The 25,338-nt window shown below is 34.1% G+C and overlaps 1 protein-coding gene across 4 annotated transcripts; it reads right to left on the bottom strand.

The window, feature by feature from the left end:
- Positions 1-988: 988 nt before the first annotated feature.
- On the bottom strand, positions 989-22,421 carry LOC107004751 (ubiquitin carboxyl-terminal hydrolase 13-like). Of its 4 annotated transcripts, none has more exons than XM_015203089.1 (32): positions 22,253-22,421; positions 21,913-21,982; positions 21,562-21,709; positions 21,311-21,468; positions 16,264-16,529; positions 15,970-16,188; positions 15,747-15,855; positions 15,532-15,647; positions 14,749-14,847; positions 13,647-13,756; positions 12,061-12,135; positions 11,675-11,753; positions 11,431-11,577; positions 11,266-11,346; positions 11,058-11,177; positions 10,202-10,324; positions 7,147-7,224; positions 6,929-7,017; positions 6,116-6,224; positions 5,956-6,024; positions 5,721-5,831; positions 5,409-5,464; positions 5,154-5,331; positions 4,924-5,025; positions 4,753-4,824; positions 4,355-4,420; positions 3,945-4,010; positions 2,740-2,826; positions 2,507-2,623; positions 2,242-2,316; positions 2,072-2,158; positions 989-1,542 (listed from the first exon to the last, which is right to left on the bottom strand). In XM_015203089.1, the coding sequence occupies exons 1-32, from the start codon at positions 22,280-22,282 to the stop codon at positions 1,501-1,503; spliced, it is 3,354 nt and encodes a 1,117-aa protein (XP_015058575.1). In that variant the 5' UTR covers positions 22,283-22,421; the 3' UTR covers positions 989-1,500. The 4 variants fall into 4 exon arrangements, with proteins under 4 accessions (XP_015058575.1, XP_015058574.1, XP_015058577.1 ...); XM_015203088.1 differs by having other exon boundaries at positions 2,507-2,626; XM_015203091.2 differs by having other exon boundaries at positions 21,913-21,979; positions 22,253-22,415.
- Between the last annotated feature and the right edge of the window lie 2,917 nt (positions 22,422-25,338).

The following is a 25,338-nucleotide window of genomic DNA, read 5'->3' on the forward strand; positions in this document are numbered from 1 at the left end:
ACATTGCATAATTATCGTGTCCTTCCCACGCTTCAACTAATTATATCCCGTATCTCCGATCATCCTCACTCTACCCCCTAGCCCAACAACCCTCACTTCTCATAGTATTTGATAGATCACTTATAGAGGGTCTCTCGAAAACAGTCTATTTATTTTCACGAATTAATAGTAAAATTTGCGTAAAGAGACTCCATCTATTCAGACCTCACTTATGAAATTTCACTAGATTTGTTGTTATTATTGTTTATTTAGAATGATATTTTTTTCACTGACATATTGAGAACAAGAAAATAAGAAAAAAAATCCACTTATTTTTCATAAAAAATAACATTGTTCTTCATGCCGAACACACCCATTATGCTTCTATTTTTCTTATCTGTTTTTTTTTAAAAAAAAATTCTAAACTTGTGATCAGTGTGAATATAAAATTATTTTATTAATGATAAAATAGAAAGTGTAAAGTTAAATCGTGTGAAGTTAAAACGCTTAATTAAAATGTTTCATTCTTTAGATCGATTAAAAAAATAATAATAAATCTATCGTAAAAAAGAAAAATATATACTCTGTAATAACATAATATATTATATGACAAGTGACAACTTAAGACTCCTGATGACCAAAACGTCACGGCAGCTCGAACCTTCTATATTCTTTTTTAATTAATACTACATAGGAAAGAAATAATGAAAAATATATATATATGAGTACACTATTAAAGAATAATTTGATCAAATATGAGTATCAAATATAGTTTCGAATTAGAAAATTTCTGGCATTTTTTTGATTTTCTTGGTGTGAACTAGCAAAATAATTAAAGAGAATATCATTTTAAACATCTTCCAAATAACCATTTACAGCAAGAAATAACATAACATCTAAATAATTCTGCCTCCATCCTTGGTTCCTTTTTCTATTTTGATAATTATAGTATTTTGAATCACTTAGCACACACCTCTAATACTATAGCATAACAAATACTGAACAGCTCTTTCCACCGAACTAAGACGGGTGACTCTATTTCATTCAAATTTAAATAGAAAATGATGAATCCAATTATTACGAGACGGACATTTTGCAAACAGAGACGCTAAAAACTGTGAGATATCCCTTTCAACTGTTCTACAACAATGTCACTATGGGATATCCCAGCCTTGTGTTCTTCTACATCATTAGTTTTCCAGAAAATATAATTATGAGACAACTGAGAATGCCAAAAGTGAGAAATAGGAAATGTCAAAATAAACATCTATACCCTCTATATACGTCCACCCAAAATCATTTGCGTTGCCTAAAATTACAATGGAATCAACGTTTTCAGCCACCTAAACCTTGCTTAAATAAAATACGGTGTTGCTTGCCGCGTTTGGAGGGCAAAAGTTATATTACCACCGAGACATCACTGCATTAACTGTTAGCTGCCATCTTCTGATGATCCTAGTGCCTGCTTCTTCGCGGGATTTTACATGCTCCATCCATGGTATTGATCAGTCATTTAGAAGACTAGTTGTAGATCCGAACAGGCTTGTCAAAAGTGGGTCGATTCTGCAGTACCAATATGAGCCAATTATACACCAACTAATATGAAGTATTATCACTTGTGAATTAGCAGTACTGCATTATTAAACTAGCTTTGGGTTAGCTTATTTAATAAAATGGTCTGATTTTTAACTTGAAAGGTAAGGCAAACAATACGTTCCTGAATTCTAAAAAGGTTAATCTCACTGTGGTAGGATTTCAATACAAAAGAGACTGAGCGCACAGGTAAAAGATCAAGAAAACCAATTTCAGGCAACCAAGAATCGCCACCCATGAAGTAGTCTTATAAAGTAAATATATATAACAATGTATTCAGGTTCATTAGCATGTTGAAAGCTAGAGCAAGGCTTGCGTTAAATTGACAGATGGGGCTGATTGTTGCTCAACTAGCGTCAAAAGATATCTCAGAAAAAAGGACCTCAAAAGAAAATTAGCTGTTATATTTTTGCATTTCAATGATTAAAGACTTGTTGGTCCACTTGGATGGTTGCCTTATACGCTAATCATCACCAGCATAACAGAAAAAGTAGCATACCTGGTTGGAAGCATATGACCTTTTAGGACCATTGTCAGCATGCTCTAATCCCAGATACTGCTCCCAAGCACCATAAACATCTCTCCTCTGGAAACCAATAAGAGAACAGAATAATCAAACATTATACAAGGACAATAGAGGGAGGATATGGACGGAAAAGGAGCAAATACCTGAAAACGAATAGATACAATATCTGAATCCCGGAGGTAGTCAGGACGGCCCATGGACACAAACGCAAACGCCCACTGCATAGTGAAAGTAGAACGTGTAAATAACTAGAATAGATAAAACACATGAACCCTCTATAATAATACTGAACGTGTAAATAACTAGAATAAATAGAACCCGAGAACCCTCTATACTAATACTGAACCTAGAAATTTTCCAAGATTACTCAGTATAGAAACAACGATGCAAAGAAGGAAGCTTGAATACCTTTGAAAACTCCTCATCTGGAACCTGCAATTTTCTCTGAATGCGCACTTTAACTTCAGCCAGTGTCTCACCCTCATGAATAACCAAAAAAAATGGTTCGCCAAAGTTTTGTACATGCTGCTAAGGGATGGAATCAAAAACAATTAACTGAGGATAGAACATCCACCATATACACTGATTGTAACTATAGCTATATATATCAGACACTTATCAATTTGGATAGATGTACTTACTGCTTGGTTTTGAGTTGTGTCCTTCGTAAAATGGTAAACATGAATCAAACGATCAAGAGGACCCAGGTTTTTCTCCTCTTCAGGGATCTGTAATGGAGAAAAGTTAAAGACATTAATTAGATAAACATCTAAGAAATGTCGACAATATTAAACTCTAACTGAAGGCTATAAACTTGAGTTGATTCATCTCTAGACATGTTTTTCTCTTTGTTGGTGAAGACTTTAGACCTTTTTCTTCCCTGATTTATTTGATGGGTCCAGGCCATAAGTATATACGTGGAGAAATAAACAGGACAACACCAATGACCTAAGCAAAACTCTTAGGATCAGCTGGACTGTAAAACACTAATGGCCTAAGCAGAACCCAAAGGACCAGCTGGACCGCAAAGACTCAATGCTGCCCGCACAGCAGCACCACAGCAGTAACGGAAAGTGCAGTCATCCACCACTACACACTTTATTTGCAAAATATGACAGCAACAACTAACACCAAAAATCTCATCATTCGTGTCAGTAAACTCAAAGTTAAGTGCATCAGAAGGACCCTTGCTTGGCTGCAGGTTGATATCGTCCACTAAAATGTTCAATTAGATTAATAAATTCAGCCATCCATTGAATTTCCCAGTCAATGGACTGCCATCTGAAGTTGAACCTCCACTCTTCTGATGACCATACCTCTGCTATGGTGCTATGTTGCTAATATGCTAAGGAGTGTATCTCTGAGAGCAGCCTTTCTAGGTTGTCTTCCTCATGTCAATCATCTTTCCAGAAACAGGTTTAACCCCATTGTTCACTTTGGTCTTTATAAAGCTTTTCAACTCATTACACAGGGCTCTTATGGACCTCCATAAATCGACTGAATATGGAGTTGTAACTTCTCCTCACACTTGGCTTCTATTAATTTCCATCACAGAGTTCGTTTATTTCGTTAGCATACTAGCATAAGGAATGGGTGGAGGATTCTAACTCTCAGTCACCGGAAAAGATGACACTCTCTCCGAAGAAGTAAGACAGAGAGTGTTTCTGGGGAATGTGTCAGAAGCATTCAAAGAGGAAATATCTTTTTACAGGAGCATTGAGACAATCACAAAGATTACAGCAAAACATTCAAATAGATGCACGATAACCCCTAATATTCCCAGCAAAACCTAGACCTGCTCTTCTGCATAAAATAAAGGGAACTAACAACAGAACATTCAGTGTACCTCTTCTGCACGCAAGGTCCAGTACTGATCATTTATGTTCTCAATCCTTTCAGTAGGTGGAAAAATCTGCAAAATAAATGAAGAGGATATGTTACAAATGCTACCAAGAAGCAAAGCTGAGAAGCATGATATTGCATGTCCTTTCATGAGTTCTTATCTACTTCAAAGTGCATCGAACTGTTTGTGTGTGTTAATGTGTATTGTCCTTCTGTCTATATGTAATGTATGTCAGGCATGGGCACACAGACATGCACACTCTATTGTTCAACACTTACGATTGAAAGATCATTTAGAAAACAAAGAAAGGGTAATCGTATAATACTCCCACAGCAACTCTATCTGTGCGCATTGAAGAATTTTCAGAAGATACTGATCTACAGCAGAAGGAAGTTATGCAACATAAATGGTACCTTATATATCTTGTGATAGAAAACTTCCAGCAACCTTAGTTCAGCATCTGGATGTGACAACTCAACCTATTCAATTCCATGAGACAAGATCAGCAAAAACATCTGACAGAAATAGATCTTAATGAAAAATGAACTTATACCAGTGTACTAATCAGTTATCAGAGAACCTTCCAATAAAATATAGGTTATCAGATAACATCTAAATGTGGACACCAGCTTGTTCTCTCTAAATTAAGACATAGCATGGCTGGGGCAAGACATGAAATGTTATTCTTACTTTCTTCCTATTTTCTACTTTCAGGTTTTACAGTTTAGGGTGGTAAAAACAATATGAAGAAGGCATCACTACTTTTATATCGAGGCATCACACTTTATAGCAATAGAAAATTCAAAAGTACCTTTGTCTTAAGATGATTAAGGACATCATCCACAGTACTTTGTTTTGGCAATCTAATAGTATGGATTGTCACCTGAAAATGAACATCCCAAGATTTTAGATATGAGTGTAGGAGACTGTACAAACCCTTATCAAACTCTACACAAAATGTATAAGTATGTGTAGCACTTACTTCATATTTTGCAGCATTATAAAAGGCGACTTTGAGAGTTTTTAAGCACTGTAGCTCTGGTAATGGAATATCAAGGACTTCATAATACAAAATGTCTGAAGTCTGTCCAAAGAGGAGGGAGAGTAAGCAAAATGTAGTCGCTGGTAAATACTAAGAGCCACAAGGTTATAAATACATTTTAAAAAAGTTTCAATTAGCCCTAACCAAAGTAGACTCTGTTCCTACATTACCTGATTATAGTGAACCAGCATTTCTGTAAGACGGTCCACTCCTCGATACTTTATTGGCTGAGGTTTTGGCTGCTGTGAGTAGCAGTTATGTGATGTAAGCCTTATTTTAGATGGGTCATCCAAGCGGAGATGGCGAGCCAAACTCTCTACTACTTCATCATAGGTGTTCAGCTTTGACCTAGAGTTTGTTAAACATCAATGAATTAAACAAGACTGGAAAAAGCTTCTCATTAACTTACTGAAACAGATACATACAACTCGAGACTAAAATCCTCCTCCTTGGGTTTTTCCAATGAGCGGAAGTGAACAACCTGGGAGCAATCACATGGAAAACTTTTATCTTAGCTATCAAGCCACACAAAATATTCAGAGCTCTTTTGAAACTTAATACAAATGAAACAGTGTCACATAAACTGAAAACAAAATTGCGTGCGATGGAGTCAAGGTAGGAGTACAACCAAAGGTACTGCCTTCATCAAAGGGGAACAATTCTATTTCATAAAGGTAACCACCAATCTAGCTCCAAGAGCCAAAAGGCAATAAGAAAAAACAAGGTGCAACACATACCTGGCGATTGTGCACATACTCTAAAAATGAAGGAACATCAGAAAATCGATATTGTTCACTAGTTTGACTCCGAACGGGTTTCTGGAAGCAAATAATGTCCCCATCTTCAAGCTGAAAAACCAAAGGAGTATCATACAACAAATCCACCAGAAGAAATGAAAATCAGAACAACTGAAAGCAACTGGCCACCCAGCGAACGTGTAACAGTATACAGATGGCAAGTAATAGCTCGTACCTGACTGCTACAAAATGTTAGATTGCAATCAATAGGTTCACACATCACATTGGGTTCAAATTTTATTTCCTGTCAATAGAACATGATATTAAGCTCAAGCCACCTATATAACTGCTGTGGGTTAACATACTGGTAGCGAGATAAGAAAAAAAAAATTAACCTCAAAGAGTTCAATCTCTTCATCAGGTGAAAATCCAGCCAACTCATTTAGCTTGGACAATATGTCCAATGGCTTGCCACTTCCTTTTACAAAGAGCCGCCCAACATACCTGATAAGTGATAACAAGAAGGAAAACCAAGTAAACAATAGACAAAGCCCCATTATTGCATGGCAACTTATATACAGACACCAAAGTACGTGAACAATGATATCACAAGTTTCAGGATATCAAATACGTCGTTAAAAATTTGAATTGTGCCCTATAACAGAATGTACAGATCGAGGTTTCAGCAATTAACTAATATTTCTCACGACTATAGACCTCTGACAAACTCTTAATGCCTACATCAAGTGCAAAAAATTGCATAGACTGCAATGAAACTGAAGTAGGTTTTTCCCCACAATAATCTCAGGTTATAAAACATCTGTGTTACAGGAGTAAGATGTCTACCATGTCGAACAGTCCAACATCAAATTGTTAGAACCTTAGTCACTATGTGAACACACTTAACACGAGACTAAAGCATTAGTGGTTTATGAACCAGTCATCAAAGATCTTAGCCAAACGGGATCTGCTGCATATGCCCGCAGGTTTTCTGAAAGGACTTGACAAATTGTCATTGTCACATTTCATATACCAGCCATGTCTGCAGGCTCTAATAATGAGAAGAAGATGCACTTTCCATTTTTTATTTTTAATAACCAATGATGCACTTTCCAATTAGAGATGATATCAGAGATCCCAAACTAGACAAGCATAACAACTCCTCTTATAAAGCACGGATTTCAACCTATAGAGGCAAGAAGAAATACCTAATCTCCTCTTTTAGAGGGTCATACAGTTTGAAAAATAGAAGAATATCTTCTTTGGTCTTCTCAGGCGGAGGACAAGGTTGCAAATCCTACAACAACACAAGATGCAAAAAGTGCAAAACATAAAACTTGATATACCCAAAAGTACAGCAACTGCCCCAACAAAAATTCAAAGTGTGAACCCTAAACTGGAAAATGAGTATGCAATATTCCATTACCAGGCCAACTTCAACTTCCAAATAAAGCTTTAGCTCCGCGTTACTTGTTTTATTAGAGACCTCTCTCAATTGTCCAACCTGAAATACATTGCGCAAGATCATTAGCACCAAGTCAATCAAGCACCAACCTTGGTAATTCGACAAACCAAATACACCAACAACAACAACATCCCAGTATGTTCCCACAAGTGGGGTTTGGGGACGGTAGAGTGCAAGTAGACCTTACCACTACCTTTGAGAAGGTAGAGAGGTTGTTTCCGAAAGACCCTCGGCTGAACAAACAACAGAAAAGTACCATTCATAGGAAAAAATACACCACTGAAACTAAGTGATTAAAATAACTGCAGCAGTTGTTAAGCAATTATCGATTTCATAAGGTGGGATGGTTCCTGCACGAAGCTATGATCCTGGATGATTAATACCTCTGGTTCACAATACTACATCTCTTACATTGGAATAAAAAAAGTCTTGGGATGTTCATCCTGACAATTTTTCAACATCCAAAGTGTCTTAGGATGCTCATCCTGGCAATTTTCCAACATCCAAGGAGGACTAATCACCTTATTAATACTCCCTCTATCCTATTTTATGTGGCACCCATTCCTTTGTAGTTTATCCCAAAAAGTTTGTCACCTTCCTATAATTAGAAACATTTAACTTAAAATTTCCCATTTACCCTTGATGAAATGATTTACATCCACGAAAATATCTAAGGATTGTTTCAGACCAAAAATTTCAGAAGTGTTCTTTTTTTCTTAACACCGTCCAAGTCAAATCTCACTCATTAAGTGTGCTTATTTTTCTTATTTTACCACCGCTTAATGGGTCTTAATAGGCCTAAAGATTAAGATCTGTATCAAAGACTTAATATCATTAAGATGTCTATTAAGAATTGCTACAATGACAATTCATCGCTATTTCATCTACTTTCACCCACCACTCACAACCACCATTTCAGCCACAATTACCACCATCTACCATCCACAACCACCATCACTAGCCCAGCCACAACCACCACTATTGCTAATCACCAAAATCAATCGTCATCGCCATAAGTTGTCATCTGCAATCATCACCACCAACCGTTATCACATCCACAAATCACTACTCATAATTATCATCATTAGTCAAAACATTATATATCACTAACCGCCATCAGTTGTCTAATATCATTCCACTACTATTTATCAGCTCCCACCAACAAAAACAACCACAGTTAATCACTACTGCAACAACTATATCATAAGATACTACCCACGACCACCTTCAATAGTCATCATCCCAAATCGACAGACACAATCACCATTAGGTCAATTTAGTATTTTATTTGAATTTTACATTTATTATTCTTATTACAAAAATTGTATACATTCAGGTATAGAGAAAACAAACAATCTTAACTATTTAGTATTCAGATTTTGAATACATATCTTAATATTCAAATGTGAATTCAGATCTCTAAATCATACTACACATCTTAATGTGAATTCAGATCTCTAAATCATAATACACATCTTAACATTCAGACATGCAGAGCTCTAAATCAATCAAGATGTCTCAATATTAATGAAAACAAAATAAGTATGGGTCAGCTTAATGCATCCCCATCTCACAACCTACGACATGATGAGATGATGATTCATTTTGATGTCTCATCCACACTCACATCACGCTAATTGTCAAGAAATGAACTTTAGGCTTAACTTAACAACAGAACTAGCTCATGAGAGGAGGATTGTTCTAAGAACATACAAAAAAACAAGTGTCCACACCCTCGACCAATGTAGGCACTTTGACACCCCCAAAAACACGTTGCTCAGAGCTAGAGAATTAAAGCATGAACAACATAACATTGAACAAACCCAACATTGAGTAAGCCAAAAATAAGGATGGGTCTAATAGCATGTAAAGAAAATGGAACTTGGATCTAACTTATGTCCAAAAGCCAGCTCATCGTTCTTGAATCTTTCCACATTCAAATAGGATGAGTTATCTTATTTATCAAAAAGAGAAAAGATAACTCATTTTGTTCACATCCAAAGACCGGATGATAAATGACTCATCATGATGTCTCTTCAACCCATCTCATCACACAAATCAAACATACTCTAAAAGGGAAGCTATAAAGTGAGAAGTTCCAAACACTGAATATCAACAAACGCATGTTTTTGTCTCTTTTTCCCAGGAGAGAAAGGACAGGGGAAGAGGGGGGAAATCAGATGTGGACAAAAACAAACCGCAAAGAGTATCCAAATAGTCAGCAATAAATTCTGTTTAGACGATCTATTTTGCAGAGCAAGACAAGATCTGGGGGAGAAGCTCATAATCAATTTTAGGATAACAGATTTAAGATTCACCACAAAAATACATCTGTTACTAACAGACTCGAGGAAGCATACTATGTTTTGTGTTACAAATTAAAGCAGTGCAAGATATGTGTACCAAAAAATCAATATGCAGAAGGAAGATAAGAAATGTCCCACATGAAAGATGTATTTTCACAAAGAAACAACGGAAGCAAAAAAAAAAGACAAGCATGGTTAGGTATAAATGATATAAAAAAGAAAGGTGCATGGACGCAAACAACTATCCTGTTTTCCTAGCCATATACACCTACAACAATGCAATAGATACAGATGACAAATCCCGTGAAATGCATGCTTGATCTTAGCATGATGTTTTTTTGCTTGTGTAATTACTGGACATTCCCTTGAATTATTTGCTGCAATGTCTATGAAAGTATTGATTCATTACTTCCCTGTTAGTCTATTGAAAAAAAATCCTTTTTTAGCCAAATTTTTGTTTCTACTAAATGTCAATCAAATTGTACTGATAGATAGCATAAAGAGCAAATATAATACTTGTCCCAGTTTTGATCAGTATGTTGATGCAAGCAGAATAGTAGAAGTGATTGGAAAGCTAGTAAGGTTTAAATACGCCAGTTGCTCAATACTTAAAAACAGAGGACACTTTCTAGAATATGGATACAACTGCAGTGCACTCCTAATTCAGCTCCACAAAACACAATAGAAAAGTAAACAGTCAGACAACTCACCGACTGAACTTCCTCTTGAGGTGTCAATGGCCGATTAGGCCGATATGTGTGATTTTGTCGTTTTGCCCATAGCCAATACCGCTGGAATTGCACGGGTATACCCAATACCTTAGCAACCTCCTCCTGAAAAAAGACTTACCATTAAATGATAGTATGATACAAACATAAGAGGTAAAAGGGCTGACAAAATACACAAATATTGGCTATAACTGTTTGACTTGGCAATTAGCATACAGCATACGAAAAGCTGAACCATCAGATTCCAATTTTTCAAGAATCATTCACCTAAATTTGCAATCAGAATCTGAAGGTTATCTTCTAACTCAAAGTTAGATATTAAAATCTCAACATCAAATTTACGTTCCATTACCCATATTTCAGAAGACATACACGTGGCACTTGAACCTCCATTGTTAGTACCTGCATTTTAAGAGTCTATATGTTCTTGTTGAATTATTTTTTATCACATCATCTAAAATCCCTATATAGTTTTAGAACTTGTATCCTATTGTTTTGTGCATGCAACACGCCCCTTCACCTGTGGACCTAATTCTTTTCTTAGAGCCAACTTTTTTCTTGAGCCAAGCACATGAGAATATTTTATTCAAGACTAAACTCAAAATCAGAACCTTTGCCATCTTTGATACTATATTTAATCATGCAACTACCCAATCTAAAAAATGAAGCTGTTCAAGAGGAGATATTTCTATTTATGTTAGAAATTCTGAGGCATATATATGCAGTATCTACATATTATGCTTCAGAAGAGCAACCTAAACAGCAACGACGATGTAAATTTTCAGTACAAAATTTTTTTCTACATAAATATGTACAAAAATAAATTGCAAAACCATACCTTGAATTGCGTAAATACCATCTGTTTCTGGATACGGAAACTACGGACTTTGTCATGATCCAAAAGATCAAAATAAATCTCCTTCCCAATTTGTTCACCAAGGTCTTCATCACGAGCAACCTAAGTATATAACAAGAGTAATTTTCAGTAAGATTTCCAAACACAAAAGATGCAGCGGGGAGGGATAAGACTAGGTCTTAAAGGAAACCTTGATGATAGTATAAAGGTGAGCCTCTGCTTTTTCCTTTCTCTTTTGCTCCTTTTCATCTTGCTCTTTCTTTAGCCTTACCTGCAATATAATGTTAGACAGAAGATGACACAACTCAACCATATTATCATCAATTAAATGGACAGAGTAATGTAGCACACACACCCTGAGATGCTCCGCAATGTCCTTTTCATCCACATTGCAGATAATCTTTTCTTTGTCACTTTCACGAATATAAACAAGCATATATGCATTTGAATATTTTGTGAATTTGAATGGTGAATTGTTGAACGCAGGGTTTGTATGAGGCAACTGTTGCAAGAAATGGAGAAGGAAAATGAATACAGGGCTATATAATACAAAAAAATAATGCACATGCATATAAGGACAGCAAGAATTGGAAACAGACCTCCTCCTCACCACCATACTGCTCTTCCAGAGCCCTCTTTGGATCTTCTTTTGTCACACGCTCATCATCAAATTTAAACCTAAAAGTAATAGGAAATAGTGAATCTTAAAAATCAAGACAGACAGCAGAAACCAGAAACGTTGTGCCAAGGAAGTGAAATAGCTATAAACAATGATCGAAGGGCAACTGCTGCCCAAAATTTACGATACATCTTTTATTTCGAAAAGAAAAAAGACAATATAATAAATGATATCGCCATAAAGATGATAAAATCATCCTTCTGATGGCCCAGAGTAGGTGAGAGAACACTAAAAATAACATAGCAGAGAAAACCAAAGAATTAAAGGATAAAGAAATGTGTCTACTGACTGCAATACAATACATACCATTGATCAGAGAGTGTTGGTCTGATATAAGCATAATAGTGTCCCCCATGGACCCCACCACTGTGAACCAAAACACTGAAAACAAAAATAGAAGGATCAAATAAAACTCATTACCTAGTCTTCCTGCTATTCAGAAGTCTGTGCCAAGTATACAAAGATAAAATCAAAAATAGCATAGTCTAGACTGAAAAAATAAACCCATGTAATCTTTTTTTCACAGCAGAAGCAGAAAATATCAAACTACAATGCAGAATAGAGGAAATTGCAAAAGCAGTAAATTGAGGCCGAGGAAAGGGAGAAAAGAAGTGGGGAAAGGGAGGCGAAAAGAAGGGTGCTAATTTCCATTTAGACAGGATCATTCAATTATTGAATGAATCCCTACTGCTCTAATAAAACATAAATCGTGAAATAATATTTAAAATCAGCCCTTACATGGATAGGACACCAAGAACTCCAGCTGTGTAATCTCCTATTACGAACACGGAAAAAATGGACTCACCTCTGAGCAATCATGCTACTAAGTTTCCAGGTGTAGCATAATATAGTAGCATGATGACATTCAATATTAAGCACCATTAAAAATAAAAAAGGTGTACAAGGAAATACATAAACAAATTGATCAAAACTAAACCATGAGGTAGAAGTGTTTGAAGTTCTATCATAAAGTTTTCCGGCATTAAAACAAGGTTAAAAATTTAGATAGATTACATCATAAATTCAATGCCAAGTTTTAAATCCTACTATTTTTCAGGAAAAAGCAATTCATGTCCACATTAGCATATCCCTTGCATGATGACCACTGAAAATAAAACAATAACTGTGCAGTTAATTAACTTGAAAGAAGATGCACAATAGGCCATACCTCATAACCAAAACTCAAAACTTGCTAAGGAGTTAAAAACATTGATTCACAGTGGAAGGATTCTATTTCCTAATTTACATGTTTACCCAAGAAACTATACTATCCTGTAAAATGTTCCGAGAGAAATCCAAAGTGATGGAATTCAGCAGTAAAAGTCTTTCTTATTGCTACCATAGCAGAATTGTTAAAGAGTTTTCAAATAGGAAAGTTCACAGAGAAGAAATAATATAATCCCAACTAACAAAGGGAATCAAGAAGAGAGTACATCTTCTGGACAGATGACTGATTTTACATCACCAAACCATGGGAAATCAAGTTGTTAGTACTTAGAAGCAATCTAACTATGTCTAAGAAAGTTAAAGAGTCTGTAGCATATTTAGTTTAAATGAGCCACATTGTCAAGTAAAAGTTAACTAGACAAGGAAAACAGCAAAGAATTATCCATGAAGAAGTAAACAGAATGATATAATGTGGCTCTTATGATTAGATGATTCAAATCTGTATGTAAAAATGGGTAGAACTGACCTACTCAACTAATCACAAGCATAAAGTTAGTAAAAGTTAACCAAAAGAGAAATTTGTCAACATGAATAATGCGAGATGATAAAGGAATTCTCTCAACGCAACCACATGACAAAGTAAGATCACATTGCCAAATGGCAAGAAAAGAAGCATTAAAAAATAGAAAATCATTTATGCTTCATTGGAGGAAAGAGATTGATACCTATGAAGAGTATAGAGATTCCGAACGCTTCGATCAGCATCTGGAGATAAATATTTTCCATTCTCTCTATCAAGGTCGAGTTGTAAAGGAAACTCATATCTGTCATTTATCTATTCAATCAATTCAAAAAGAGAATCAGAAATTACCATCATGTTGAAACATATTTTTTTGATTAGAGCTGGAGAAAGATACAAGTCATATCCTCATAAAGCAACTAAAAGAGTGATACTGAGATAAGTTGATTCCTTACCCTCAAAAATAATATCAAGGAAAGATAAAGTAAAAGACAAGACGGTTATAAACTGAAATTGTCGGCCTAATAAAAACAAGGCTCCAGATATTGTCCAACACTACTTTCAGCACCCATTCCAACTTTTTATTTCTTCATTTACAATCAGAGTTTTTTTATGAGTTCAAGTCTTCTCTCTAGTTTCTTTCTAAACAGAATTTGCTGAAAAGTTAAGAGCTAAGACTTAGTTTAGGACTGACAAGGGAGACTCCCACATTCATTTCTATCTCCTTTTTAAGCCTATTCGGAGATATTGGCATTAAGAGTTAATTAATTTAGTCTCATACACCCTTCTTTAGTCATTGACTGAGAATTCTGATTTGAGTAATGATTAAGGAAGCAATGAAATGGGAAGAACCACATAAGGTAGAATTACTGAAAACCCATGAGAAATTTCAGACATTCTCTAAGCACCCAAGGGTGTCTCCTAGAGGTCAATGAAGCTGGGATGCAGAATCTGAGAGATCAGTAGTCAAATCTCAGTACAGGCAGCAAGGAAAAAAAAACTAACTAATTTATTCTCATCTGTCTCTATCTTGTTAAACAGAGTTACCCGGTATTAATTAGTCAAGATTCGTGCACGTTGGACCAGACAACACCAGTATCACAAGAAAGAAATCATATGTTTTCTACCATAACTGGCTCGCATATGGGTTTGGAAAACACTAGACCCAGCATATAATAAAATAAACCATTTACTCCTCTTGGTTATGCCTATACAATCGTGTAAGGAGTCAGTTCTATACTCCCTTATTCATAGGCATGAGGAATCTATTTTATACATTAACCACATGAGAGTAATAAATGAAATACCTTGACCATAGTATCCCGTGCAAAATCATATTCAAAACGTTTTAACTGAAGCTGAAGAACAGGGGGGAAGTCAACAAAAAGGACACCTTTCCGAGCATCCTGAAAAATGGAAGTTCAGGTAAGTAGCAACAAAGATAACAGTCAACATATACAATTATTTTTAACAAAAAAAAACAGAGACCATAATACTAATAACCAACCAACTACAGCTTCATTCTGTTTCTTTTTTTTATTTTTATTTTTTTTTTGGATGAATACAAGAAGGTAAGGAAATGCTGCTTTCGGGACTTGAATCTGCATTGGCGGAGAGATTCTTCATAAAGGCGACTTAGAGCAATCGAGCTAATGCTGCCCCCAAATGTAGAACAAGATTCATTTATTTGATAGGGGGGAAAAAGAAAGTAAGAAACACAAAACACTTACCAGGTGCCTTTCCAAATTTCACCTACTTGATTTTTATTAGGCATAATACATGAACATGTCGTTTAACTTGACCTCAATTGGCATTTACGCCTTCTAACTTTGGGTGTGCACTAGACACTTAAAATTGTATAAAGTTGAAGGGCATAGATGCCAGACGAGGTCATTTTAAAGGGCATGTTTCTGTAAAATGCCTTTTTCTATTTTGTGAGAAACATTAATTAGTATCTTTTTGCCTCTCCATATACATTACACTTCAAATACCAATTATATCCTTCCTTTGGTGGCTCAAAATAATGGCACAAATTTAATATCTAACCAACTCTGCAAACCGTCATTCAAAAATCAGTGAAGGGATTTAACCTGTAAACCATATTTTTCTGCATGGTATTTATTGTCACCCTCAAGGCGTTCTACTTCAACATACTTGTCAAAAGAAGCGTAGATATCACGACACCCTTTGACGTCAAGCTGCAAGTCTGTCAAATGAAACATGATTGAAAGTTAAAACTCACAATGAGGCATTCTGTGTTTAACAAGAAAAAACATGAAAAAATATATATTGGTTCCATACATACCATAAAAAGATTCTTTTCTTGTTGATCTGTAATCCACATTGATACATTCAATATAATTCATATGATGCCCCTCGAACAGTTGTTGTATTGTTCCCTCTACAACGGTTCCCTGAGCCAAAGAAACCCATATACTAATCCATAAAAAATTGTCTCAAATCTAAATAAGCATACCATCTACGGTACAATTTATTTTAGGTTCACGTGTTACACAATTATAAATTACCTTCATTTTATCTTCAAGTTTTTCACAAAGAACCCTGTTAAGTTCTTGTACATCATGCTGCGTGAAAGAATCATTTGAGTCCCATCCAAAGGACTTCGTCAACTCTTTTGTTGCTACACTAGTGTCACTGTACTGTAGCTTATAGAACAGACTCTGCAAAGCCAAAGGGATGCTCCCAGATGGATTGTCATTCTCAGTTGTTGGCATATGATACACAGCCTGAAAAACGTGTGAATTAGTCACACCTCCAGGAAAATAATAACAACGAAATTACTCATGCTTTTCAAGGCTAACCTTTCTAAAGTAAGAAATATGATACAATGTTTGGAGGAGAGAGTTCATATAACAAGTGGCTCCCTGATTCTTAAGGCCAACACAACCAGTCTCCTTCTTAGAGTCATGGGACCAGTAATCAGCAACCTTACGAACAGAAACATCAGCTTCAACTATAACAGTATCATCCATAATAAAACCTCTGCTGGGATCATATAATTCACTTAAAGGCATGAAAGATGTGAAACCCCAGTCACTCTCCCTTGCATTAAACTGGTGCTGAGTGTCTGCCATGACAACCATTTTTTGAAGTAAGTTTCATAGATTGCCCCAAGAAGGTGTCAATATTTACAGCAAATGTTTGCCATATGGATCATAACATTAACTAAATTGTCAGCAGTCTACTTAGCAAATCATAATAATATTTTGCACAAATTAGTACCATCAAAAGGGAGAGAACATAAAAAGAAGCATCCATTAAGAATAAAAATCTTAAGAGCCATAAATCAGAGAATGCTCAGACTCACACTAGCTTATCTGAAAATGAAAATAAAGGAGATTAAAGATACTCTCAAGATAAGATGCCAATAGAACTAAGATTAGCCTTCAATGTATCCCCCAGCGCTCATCCTATCTTTCCGAAGCAAAGGTATGTCAATCCTGGCATCAGCTGAGTTTCTCTAATAAGCTGCTTCAAAATCCTTTATCAGAGCTTTAAAGATTCATTTCGAAGCTCGACAAACCTTTATAGCATTTATTCAACTTCAGCAAACATCACAGTCTTAAAATAAAGTCAAGAATATTCCCAGTCAGGTTATAGATATTTCCCCAGAAAAAAAAACATAGACCACCTACATAATTCCTGCAGTCATCCAAACGACAGTGGTAGTTTCAAGCATAAGGGGATATCTCCTTATCAAAAAGGAAATTAAGGGGATATTTAATCTGCTTTCCTGAAATGAATGAAAACTAAGATAATCAACTAAATTTCTGCACAAGCATGTACATCTGGCAGAAAACTATTTTTAAAAAAAAAACAGAAAATAGGTAAATCATAGAATATAATAATTTTGCTTATATTTTACTGGTTAAAGTAGCACTGTATTAATTTCAGCAACAAGTGTTCTAGAGATGATTACGGAAGGTTTATGCAAATGTACAGGTCAGTTTACAAAAAAACAGTTAACATAGCCCAAAAAAGTTTTACATCTGGAATAACCAAATAGTTGAAAAGAAGTGTAGTCTCTTCCAATATTAGTAACTTTTTAACTTTTTTCAGTTTTACTTTTGCACTTTCTGAGGATACACACACCTATTCCCCATGTAATACCTGTTTAACACCTTATATACAATGTTATACATAAATATACATTGTAGAAGAACCATATATAACTATTACTCCCTCCGTTTCAATTTGTTTGACTGATTTTGACTAGGTACGAAGTAAAGTAAAACGGACTTTTGAATCTTCATGATCTAAATTTTAAAATTCGAGGGTACGGATCCAAGTACGAATAAGGATGCGAGGATTCAACTTAAAAATATAATTAGAATATCTAAACATAGAGTTCTGTGTCAAAATTATGAGAAATTATGTGGAAAACTTACAAGGTACACTGAGGAGTAAATATTGATCAAGAGGAAAACCCCGTAAAGAGATATAAAGAGAAGTACCAACATAGAATTTCATTTTCTTCAACTTCGCCCTAGCCTTTGTTTTGATTACAATTATTGTATCAGCCCTAGATTTCTCTATACCCAAATCATTTGACCGAATACAGTACGGATCCCACACCACGTCATGTCGACACGGTGCAGCACTAAAAGTGAAAGTCCGAGCAACTTAGCTTAAATGTTAGGTGGAAAGATAATTATAGAGAGATGTCAAAAACAGAAAGAAGCATTCCTTTTTAATTGGACATAAAAGGAAAGACAAACAAATTGAAATAGAGGGAGTATATAACCGTGTATAAATATCACATTTCGGTAAACTCAAAAGGAAACATGCATTGGGTTGAATATATATTTCCATGTCCTGATGCATGAATGTTTTCCCAAGATCTAGCAACTCCGAATCCTATAGAACATAATTTCACTCCCCAACGCATACGACTTTAGGATAAACACCATCCGTTCCAATTTACATACCTTTCGGAAGCATTTTTCCATTTATAAACCAATAGAAGTGTTAAATTCATGCTTCTTCATTTATTTCGAAGTAACTTGTTGAAGCATATAAAAAACACCATTGGAGACCTTGAAAATACATGAAGAAATTCAAAATGGGTCTCTTTTATTTTGTTGATGTTAGCACAAACCAATATTTGGGGTTTGATCCTTATATTATTTGGAGCTCGTGGTTGAAATTTAAACACTTATGACTATAGAGTGAGAAAAGGCGGAGAATAGAAGAAGAGAATCAAGAAGTAGGCACATTTGAGCAGAAGGGGGGCCGGAGAAAGATTAAAAAATAGGGTTTTAATTAGGCTGAAAAAGTGCTTTCAAAATATACACTAATTGGGCTAAAACTGGTATATATAAAGAAGGTGGGCCTTTTTGGTAGACTACATAGATGACCGAAATGTTTTGGGCCCTAGTTATTTTAATTGCGAGATATGGAGGGATACATAATGAGTTATATACTACAATTGTTTAATGCAAGACTTACCTCTAAACATAAGAAGAAACAGTCATATCTCTTTGAACTAGTGAAGACTCAAATCCTTGCTTTTCTTATTCTTTTTTCTACTTTAAGTTTTTAGGGTAAGTAAAAATAAATTTCAGTACTTGGCACCAAGAAGGTGACACGTGCATAATCCTTGCTAATTATAAACGTAATACAAAGGAACAATGATTCCTTGAGCTAATACAGAGAACTGTTTAGAGCATCCAATAAGAAATTGCAGAACGAACAATCTCAAGTGAAAAAAATAATAATATTGCACGTATATAAGGAGTATCTTCTTGTGCACCACGAAAAAAATATCTTTGGAAACTCTATTAAATGACTGATTAAGAAAATTTAGTCAAGACCCTAAAATGACTAACACTGGGTGGACTAATAAATATAAATATATATTGTAAGAATTAATGAATCAACGTTTCATCAACGGCATCCCTACAAAGTTCCATGGTCCAATATTAAATAGGCCTTTCTACGAAATAGCAGAAGTGCAGATTTCGGTGATCTAGGTGAACCTGCCACTACATCTTCCGCCAATAAGATGTGGCACGCTTACAATTAGCATTCACACATCCCTATACCAACACGACAGCATATGCAGCCTCTCTTTCCCTTCACTTATTATTGTTGAAAGTGCATTTCGAAATATATTTTTTTAATTAGTCCAGAAAAATTTCAGGCCTCCACATTAACTATAGGGTAAGAGTTCCATTTACCCAGCTGTATATCTTGGCATGCCTTTGGGAGCCAAGAGCAAATCAAAGGGTATTTGGAATACTGTTCTGGAAAATGTGAGAAGAAGCTTGTCAATTGGAAAAGCCAATATTTGTCCTTGGGTGGTAGAGTCGCACTCATCAATAGTGTCTTAGATGTCTTACCTACTTACATGATGTCCGTGTTTCCTACAGCCAATGTAATGAACAGAATGGATGCTATTATAGCATGATTCACATGATTGTTTCCCAAACACGCCGCTCTGACTCAAGATAACCTAATGAAAAGGGGATTCAACTCTGCTCCAGATGTTTTTTTGTGAAAGTGAGGTATAAACAATAGATCACCTCTTTCTACATTTTGTGGAGATACTGTGAAATTGTGGCAGATTTTCATCAACCTAAGGGGCATTAGTTGGTCTACATGCCAAGAACATAAAGTACGCTTTAGCCTGCTGGAATACGGATGGAAATCAGTCGGGTCACAGGGAGAGATGGAAGATTGTCCCATCTTATATATGGTGGACTATCCAGAAAAGAGGAACCTGAGGTGTTTTGAGTATAGAAGTTGCTCCCTACAAAAAATGAAGATGAATTGTCCAGTTGTTTTTCTACTTTTGGTGTAAACATGAGTATACTCAAGAAGAAGAGGATACTCCTAGCATTTTAGATTACTTCTAGGAGGTTGTTAGTACTAATATGGTCTCTGGTTGTAATTAATATTGGATCATCTTGGGTGTATCCCTTTGTTTATAATATATATGTTACCTTTCTCAAAAAAAATTCATTCCAAAGGGCAGCAGAAGATGCTGAAACATGTACATCCATATTGAAAGAGGAGTTCCATTAATCTTGAGTGGAACATGACATCTGTCAAAGTTTCAGCCTCATATACATTTTCTATTCTACATCAAAAAACTAAGAAAAAATATAAAGTTAAGCTTGATCTGGTACATTAGACTTTTCCCTCAAAACACATTGGTTTCTCTCTTTCCACAATGTCCACCACATACAAGCTGGCAGAATGTCCCAGATTCTTCTCTGTTCTTCGCTCAACCTTTTCTTGTGCCAGCAGCTAGCACAATTAGTTGATAATAGAATTAACCTGATTATGGGATTTATCAACTTCTAATTAAGATAACTACATGTTGGAACGAAAGGAACCGTAGGTGATTTGATAGATTTTCTACTTCTAATATTGACCTTGAAGCTAAGTGCTTACTGAATGTATTTAGCTGGGCAATGCAGGCTCCTGTAACTAGTTGTGAACGTATTTTTGATGGGGTTTTCTCCTGAGTCTTGCAGATGTAGATTAAGCTAATTTTTGTAACTGAGCAAACTCCCTTGTTATTCCCCTTTGTAATTTTGTTGCGTCTTATTGATTCTTTCAATGGATCTCTTCTTACTTCATCAACAAAACAAAAAACTATATGTTGAATGAACATTCATAACACTCGGTTCTTTATGATAAAAAAATCTAACAATTATGCAAGTGACACCGCCTTAAATAAGTAAAACCTGGAGAATCTATTATTTCACAATCTCTCTGCAACTAACGAGCAATGTCTCAAAAGGCACAAACACATAACGTACTCAACCAACAGTAAATCTTCTATCAGCAGTTAAATATACACAACTTCATGTCTCTTATTCAATAAACAAAAATTCTGACCTTTCCTCACTGTAAACTTGGTATGAGCTTGGTTGAGCACACCTAAGCTAAAATGAGCATATCTACTCCATCCATAAGGCAATGACGGTGAATCGGCAACATCCAAATACAATGACAATTGGTCCGCATTGTTACCTTTAGGGAATATCAAGATCCTCCTGCCATACATAACGGACCACTAACGACGTCAAATCACTTACATATAAAAAACAATAAAACAATCCACCCAAAAAAAAAACACAAAATATTACCATTTATATCCTCCCACATTGAAAACTTCCGAGTATAGCTTCTTTACATTCAACCTCGAAAATTTCTCTATCGTCCACGCAAACCTACCAGATGGCGGATCATCCACTTGTGGACCCTCCACCGTACTAGCCGTATCCGCAGTCGCAACTAACAACAATTAAAAAAACCAACTTTAATTAAAAAAAAAATCTATAAATCCACAAAAGCAACAAAATAAACATTCAAGTAGCAGAAAACAAAAGCAAAAAGTGAACACCTATAACTACAATCCAGCAAAACAGCAATAACTTATCAGTGTGTGCATATATAAATATATATATAACTACTACAGAAGAAAGTAAAAGATTTACCTTCCATAGGCTGCGGACCTTCTACAGGAAAATCTGAATTAGGAACAAGCATCTCCTCGTCTTCAGGCTGCTAAAATAACAAAAACAAACCAAAATATTCGATCTCAAGTTACTCCACACTTCCGATTAACCTAATCCCTAGAATTTCACCATTGCCGCATTCAAATCAAAACTTTTACATGAAACTTCACTCCGACATCTCTTATTGATAAAAATTCACCACTTCTTCAATCCTATAACTATACGAACCTTACTTTCAACAAAAAAATAAAACTAAAAAATAAAACTCGACAAGTTGCGGTGTAAGAGAAGTGTAGAACAGGTATGAGAGATTACGTACTTCAACTGGAGGAGGAGTCATGAGAGTCATTGCCGGAAAACGGTTGACCGGAAAATCAGCAAATCGGCGACGAAGAATGCAACGTAGAAACGATCGAATCGATCCAAGGACTTTCTCTTCAGTTCGAGTCCTTGGGCTAGGCGACGAACAAAAGAAAATTTTTTAGTATAGTGAAAGAAGGAAAAATAAAGAGATTAAAAAGAGGGGTTTAAATTGCCAAAGGGTAGTTTAGGAATTTTAATGGAAATTTATTATTTTTATCTTCTTTTTTTTTTTTTGGTCACTTAATAAAAGAAAATAATTTTTTAGATTTTTATATGTAAAAAAATAATTATTATGTTTCCTATGAAAAAAAGAGTCATAAAATTATAAATAATCTATACATATTTGGAGATATACTTGCCTTGTAAATATTTGCAATTTGTTGCATGTATTTTATCTTGTCATGGTTGATCATTAGCTTTATTTTAATTATAACGAATTCTTTATTTATTTAAGTTTGGAAAGATAGCGATCGTTTGTAATTTGAATATTAAAAAAATTGTCTTTATAAATATTTTCTGTGTTAAAATTAAAGATTTTTCAAAGATAATTATGAATTTAAAAAAAAAGATATTAATAACTTATGAAATTATTTTTTCTTGATTTATGTGTATTTTGAAGTTTGCTTACCTTGTAATATTTGCAATATGATTTAGTTAGTTGAATATATTTTAATTTTATTATTAAATTAGTGGCTTACGAAATAAATTCTCTTCAATTTGATAGTAATTACTTGCAACTTGAATATATTAAAAGAAATAGTCTTTATAAATATTCTAAAGTTAAAACTAAAGATTTTTTAAAAAGGAAATTATGAAATTAAAGGGAAAAAGTGGATAACTTACGAAATATTTTGTTTGACTTACGTGTATTTTGAAATTTACTTACCTTGTAATGTGATTTAGTACGTTGACTATATTTTAATTTAACCGCGAAAATAATGACTTGCGAAATCAATTTTCTCCAATTTGATAGTAATTTTGCAACTTGAATATATAAAATAGTCTCTATAAATATTTTATGTGTTAGAATTAAAGATTTTTTATAAAGAAAATTATGAAATCAAAGAAAAAATGTAAATAACTTACGAGATACTTTTTTTTGACTTACGTGTTTTTTAAAATTTAATTACCTTGTAATATTTGCAATGTGATTAATTAGTTCGTTGACTATATTTTAATTTGACCGTAAAGTTAATGACTTAGAAAATCAATTTTCTCCAATATGATCGTAATCACTTGCAACTTGAATATATATATATATATATATATATATAGTCTTTATAAATATTTGCTGTGTTAAAATTAAAGAATTTTTATAAAGAAAAATATGAAATTAAAGAAAAAATGTAAATAACTTACGATTTTTTTGACTTACGTATTTTTTGAAATTTACTTACCTTGTATTATTTGCAATGTGATTAATTAGTTCGTTGACTAAATTTTAATTTCACCGTGAAATTAATGACTTAGGATGTAAATTTTTTCCAATTTGATAGTAATCACTAGCAACTTGAATATATACAAAAAATAGTCTTTTTAAATATTTTATGTTTAAAATTAAAAAAAAATTATAAAGAAAAATATGGAATTATAGAAAAAATGTAAATAACTTACGAAATATTTTTTTGTTCTTACGTGTTTTTTGATACTTACCTTGTAATATTTGCAATGTGATTAATTAGTTTGTTGACTGTATTTTAATTTTACCGTGAAATTAATGACTTAGGAAATCAATTTTCTTCAATTTCATAGTAATGACTTGCAACTTGAATATATAAAAAAAAATAGTCTTTATAAATATTTTGTGTGTTAAAATTAAAGATTTTTTTATAAAAAAAAATATATGAAATTATAGAAAAAATGTAAATAACTTACGAAATATTTTTTTGTTCTTACGTGTTTTTTGTTCTCCCACTCTTTGCCCTCTCTCGCTCACCTCTCTCCTCCCTCTCCCAATATCGCTTGTCTCTCTCCTTCCTATTCAATCTCGCTCGCCTCTCTCCTCCTTCTCCCAATCTCGCTTGCCATATATACAAATACATATGTATAATATACAATTATCTAACTGATATACATATATAATTCACCTTTCTCTCACTCTTTTCCCTCCTCTCTCACCTCTCTCTCCCAGTTTCACTCTCCTCTCTCATCCACATAACATATAGCTACGAATTGTAATTATCAAACTATAGCTATAAAAAAATAATTAAGCTATTTTTAAGTAGCTATATGTAAAAGTTATCATTAAAAAATATACGAAGCAAACTACCTACAAAACTAGATTCGATTTAATTAACTTATGTGTGTTTAGGCCTTAGGGAATTACTTACCTTCTAAACATGTGCAATGAGATTTATTTTGTTATCTGCATTTTAATTTAATCATTGAATTAAAAAATATTGTAACGGACCTACAAAATCAATTTTTTCTAATTCGATGTATTTTTTACCTTATAAATATTTGTAATATATTCTATGTTGTTGCATGCATTTTATCTTATCATGATTAATCACATTTACTTTACTTACAATATTGACAAATTATTAACTTCATTGCATTTTCATTTGCTACCCTATGTCATTTAGTTAGTTTGTTTTTTAAATAAAGATGAGACAAATTATATATATAATATATTTGTAAAATGGCTTAATTAGTCCCTTTATTTTAGGCAAGATTCAACCTTTATACTGATGCTTAACCTCTCACTTTATAAGATAATAATCTTCTATAAATATATTATTTGAGAAAAATATCATCTATTATGTATTTAAGTATTTGATTTTGAAAAATAGTATCTGTAGAAAAACTACTATAAAATTCCTTTTTAGACAATTATATATATTGTTCATCATAAATCGAATCACTCAATAATTTTTACGATAAATTGTCTTCTCAATCATTCTTACGATAAATTGTCTTTCAACAAAGAATATAAATAAAAATAAGTTATTTAATTATGATAGTATAGTCTAATAAGAGAAACACATGCTTTCTCAAACAGCTAATACAATAATCAATAGCTTTAAAATAAATTAAAGGACA

Source organism: Solanum pennellii, chromosome 11, assembly GCF_001406875.1.
Source record: "Solanum pennellii chromosome 11, SPENNV200".
Taxonomy (NCBI): domain Eukaryota; kingdom Viridiplantae; phylum Streptophyta; class Magnoliopsida; order Solanales; family Solanaceae; genus Solanum; species Solanum pennellii.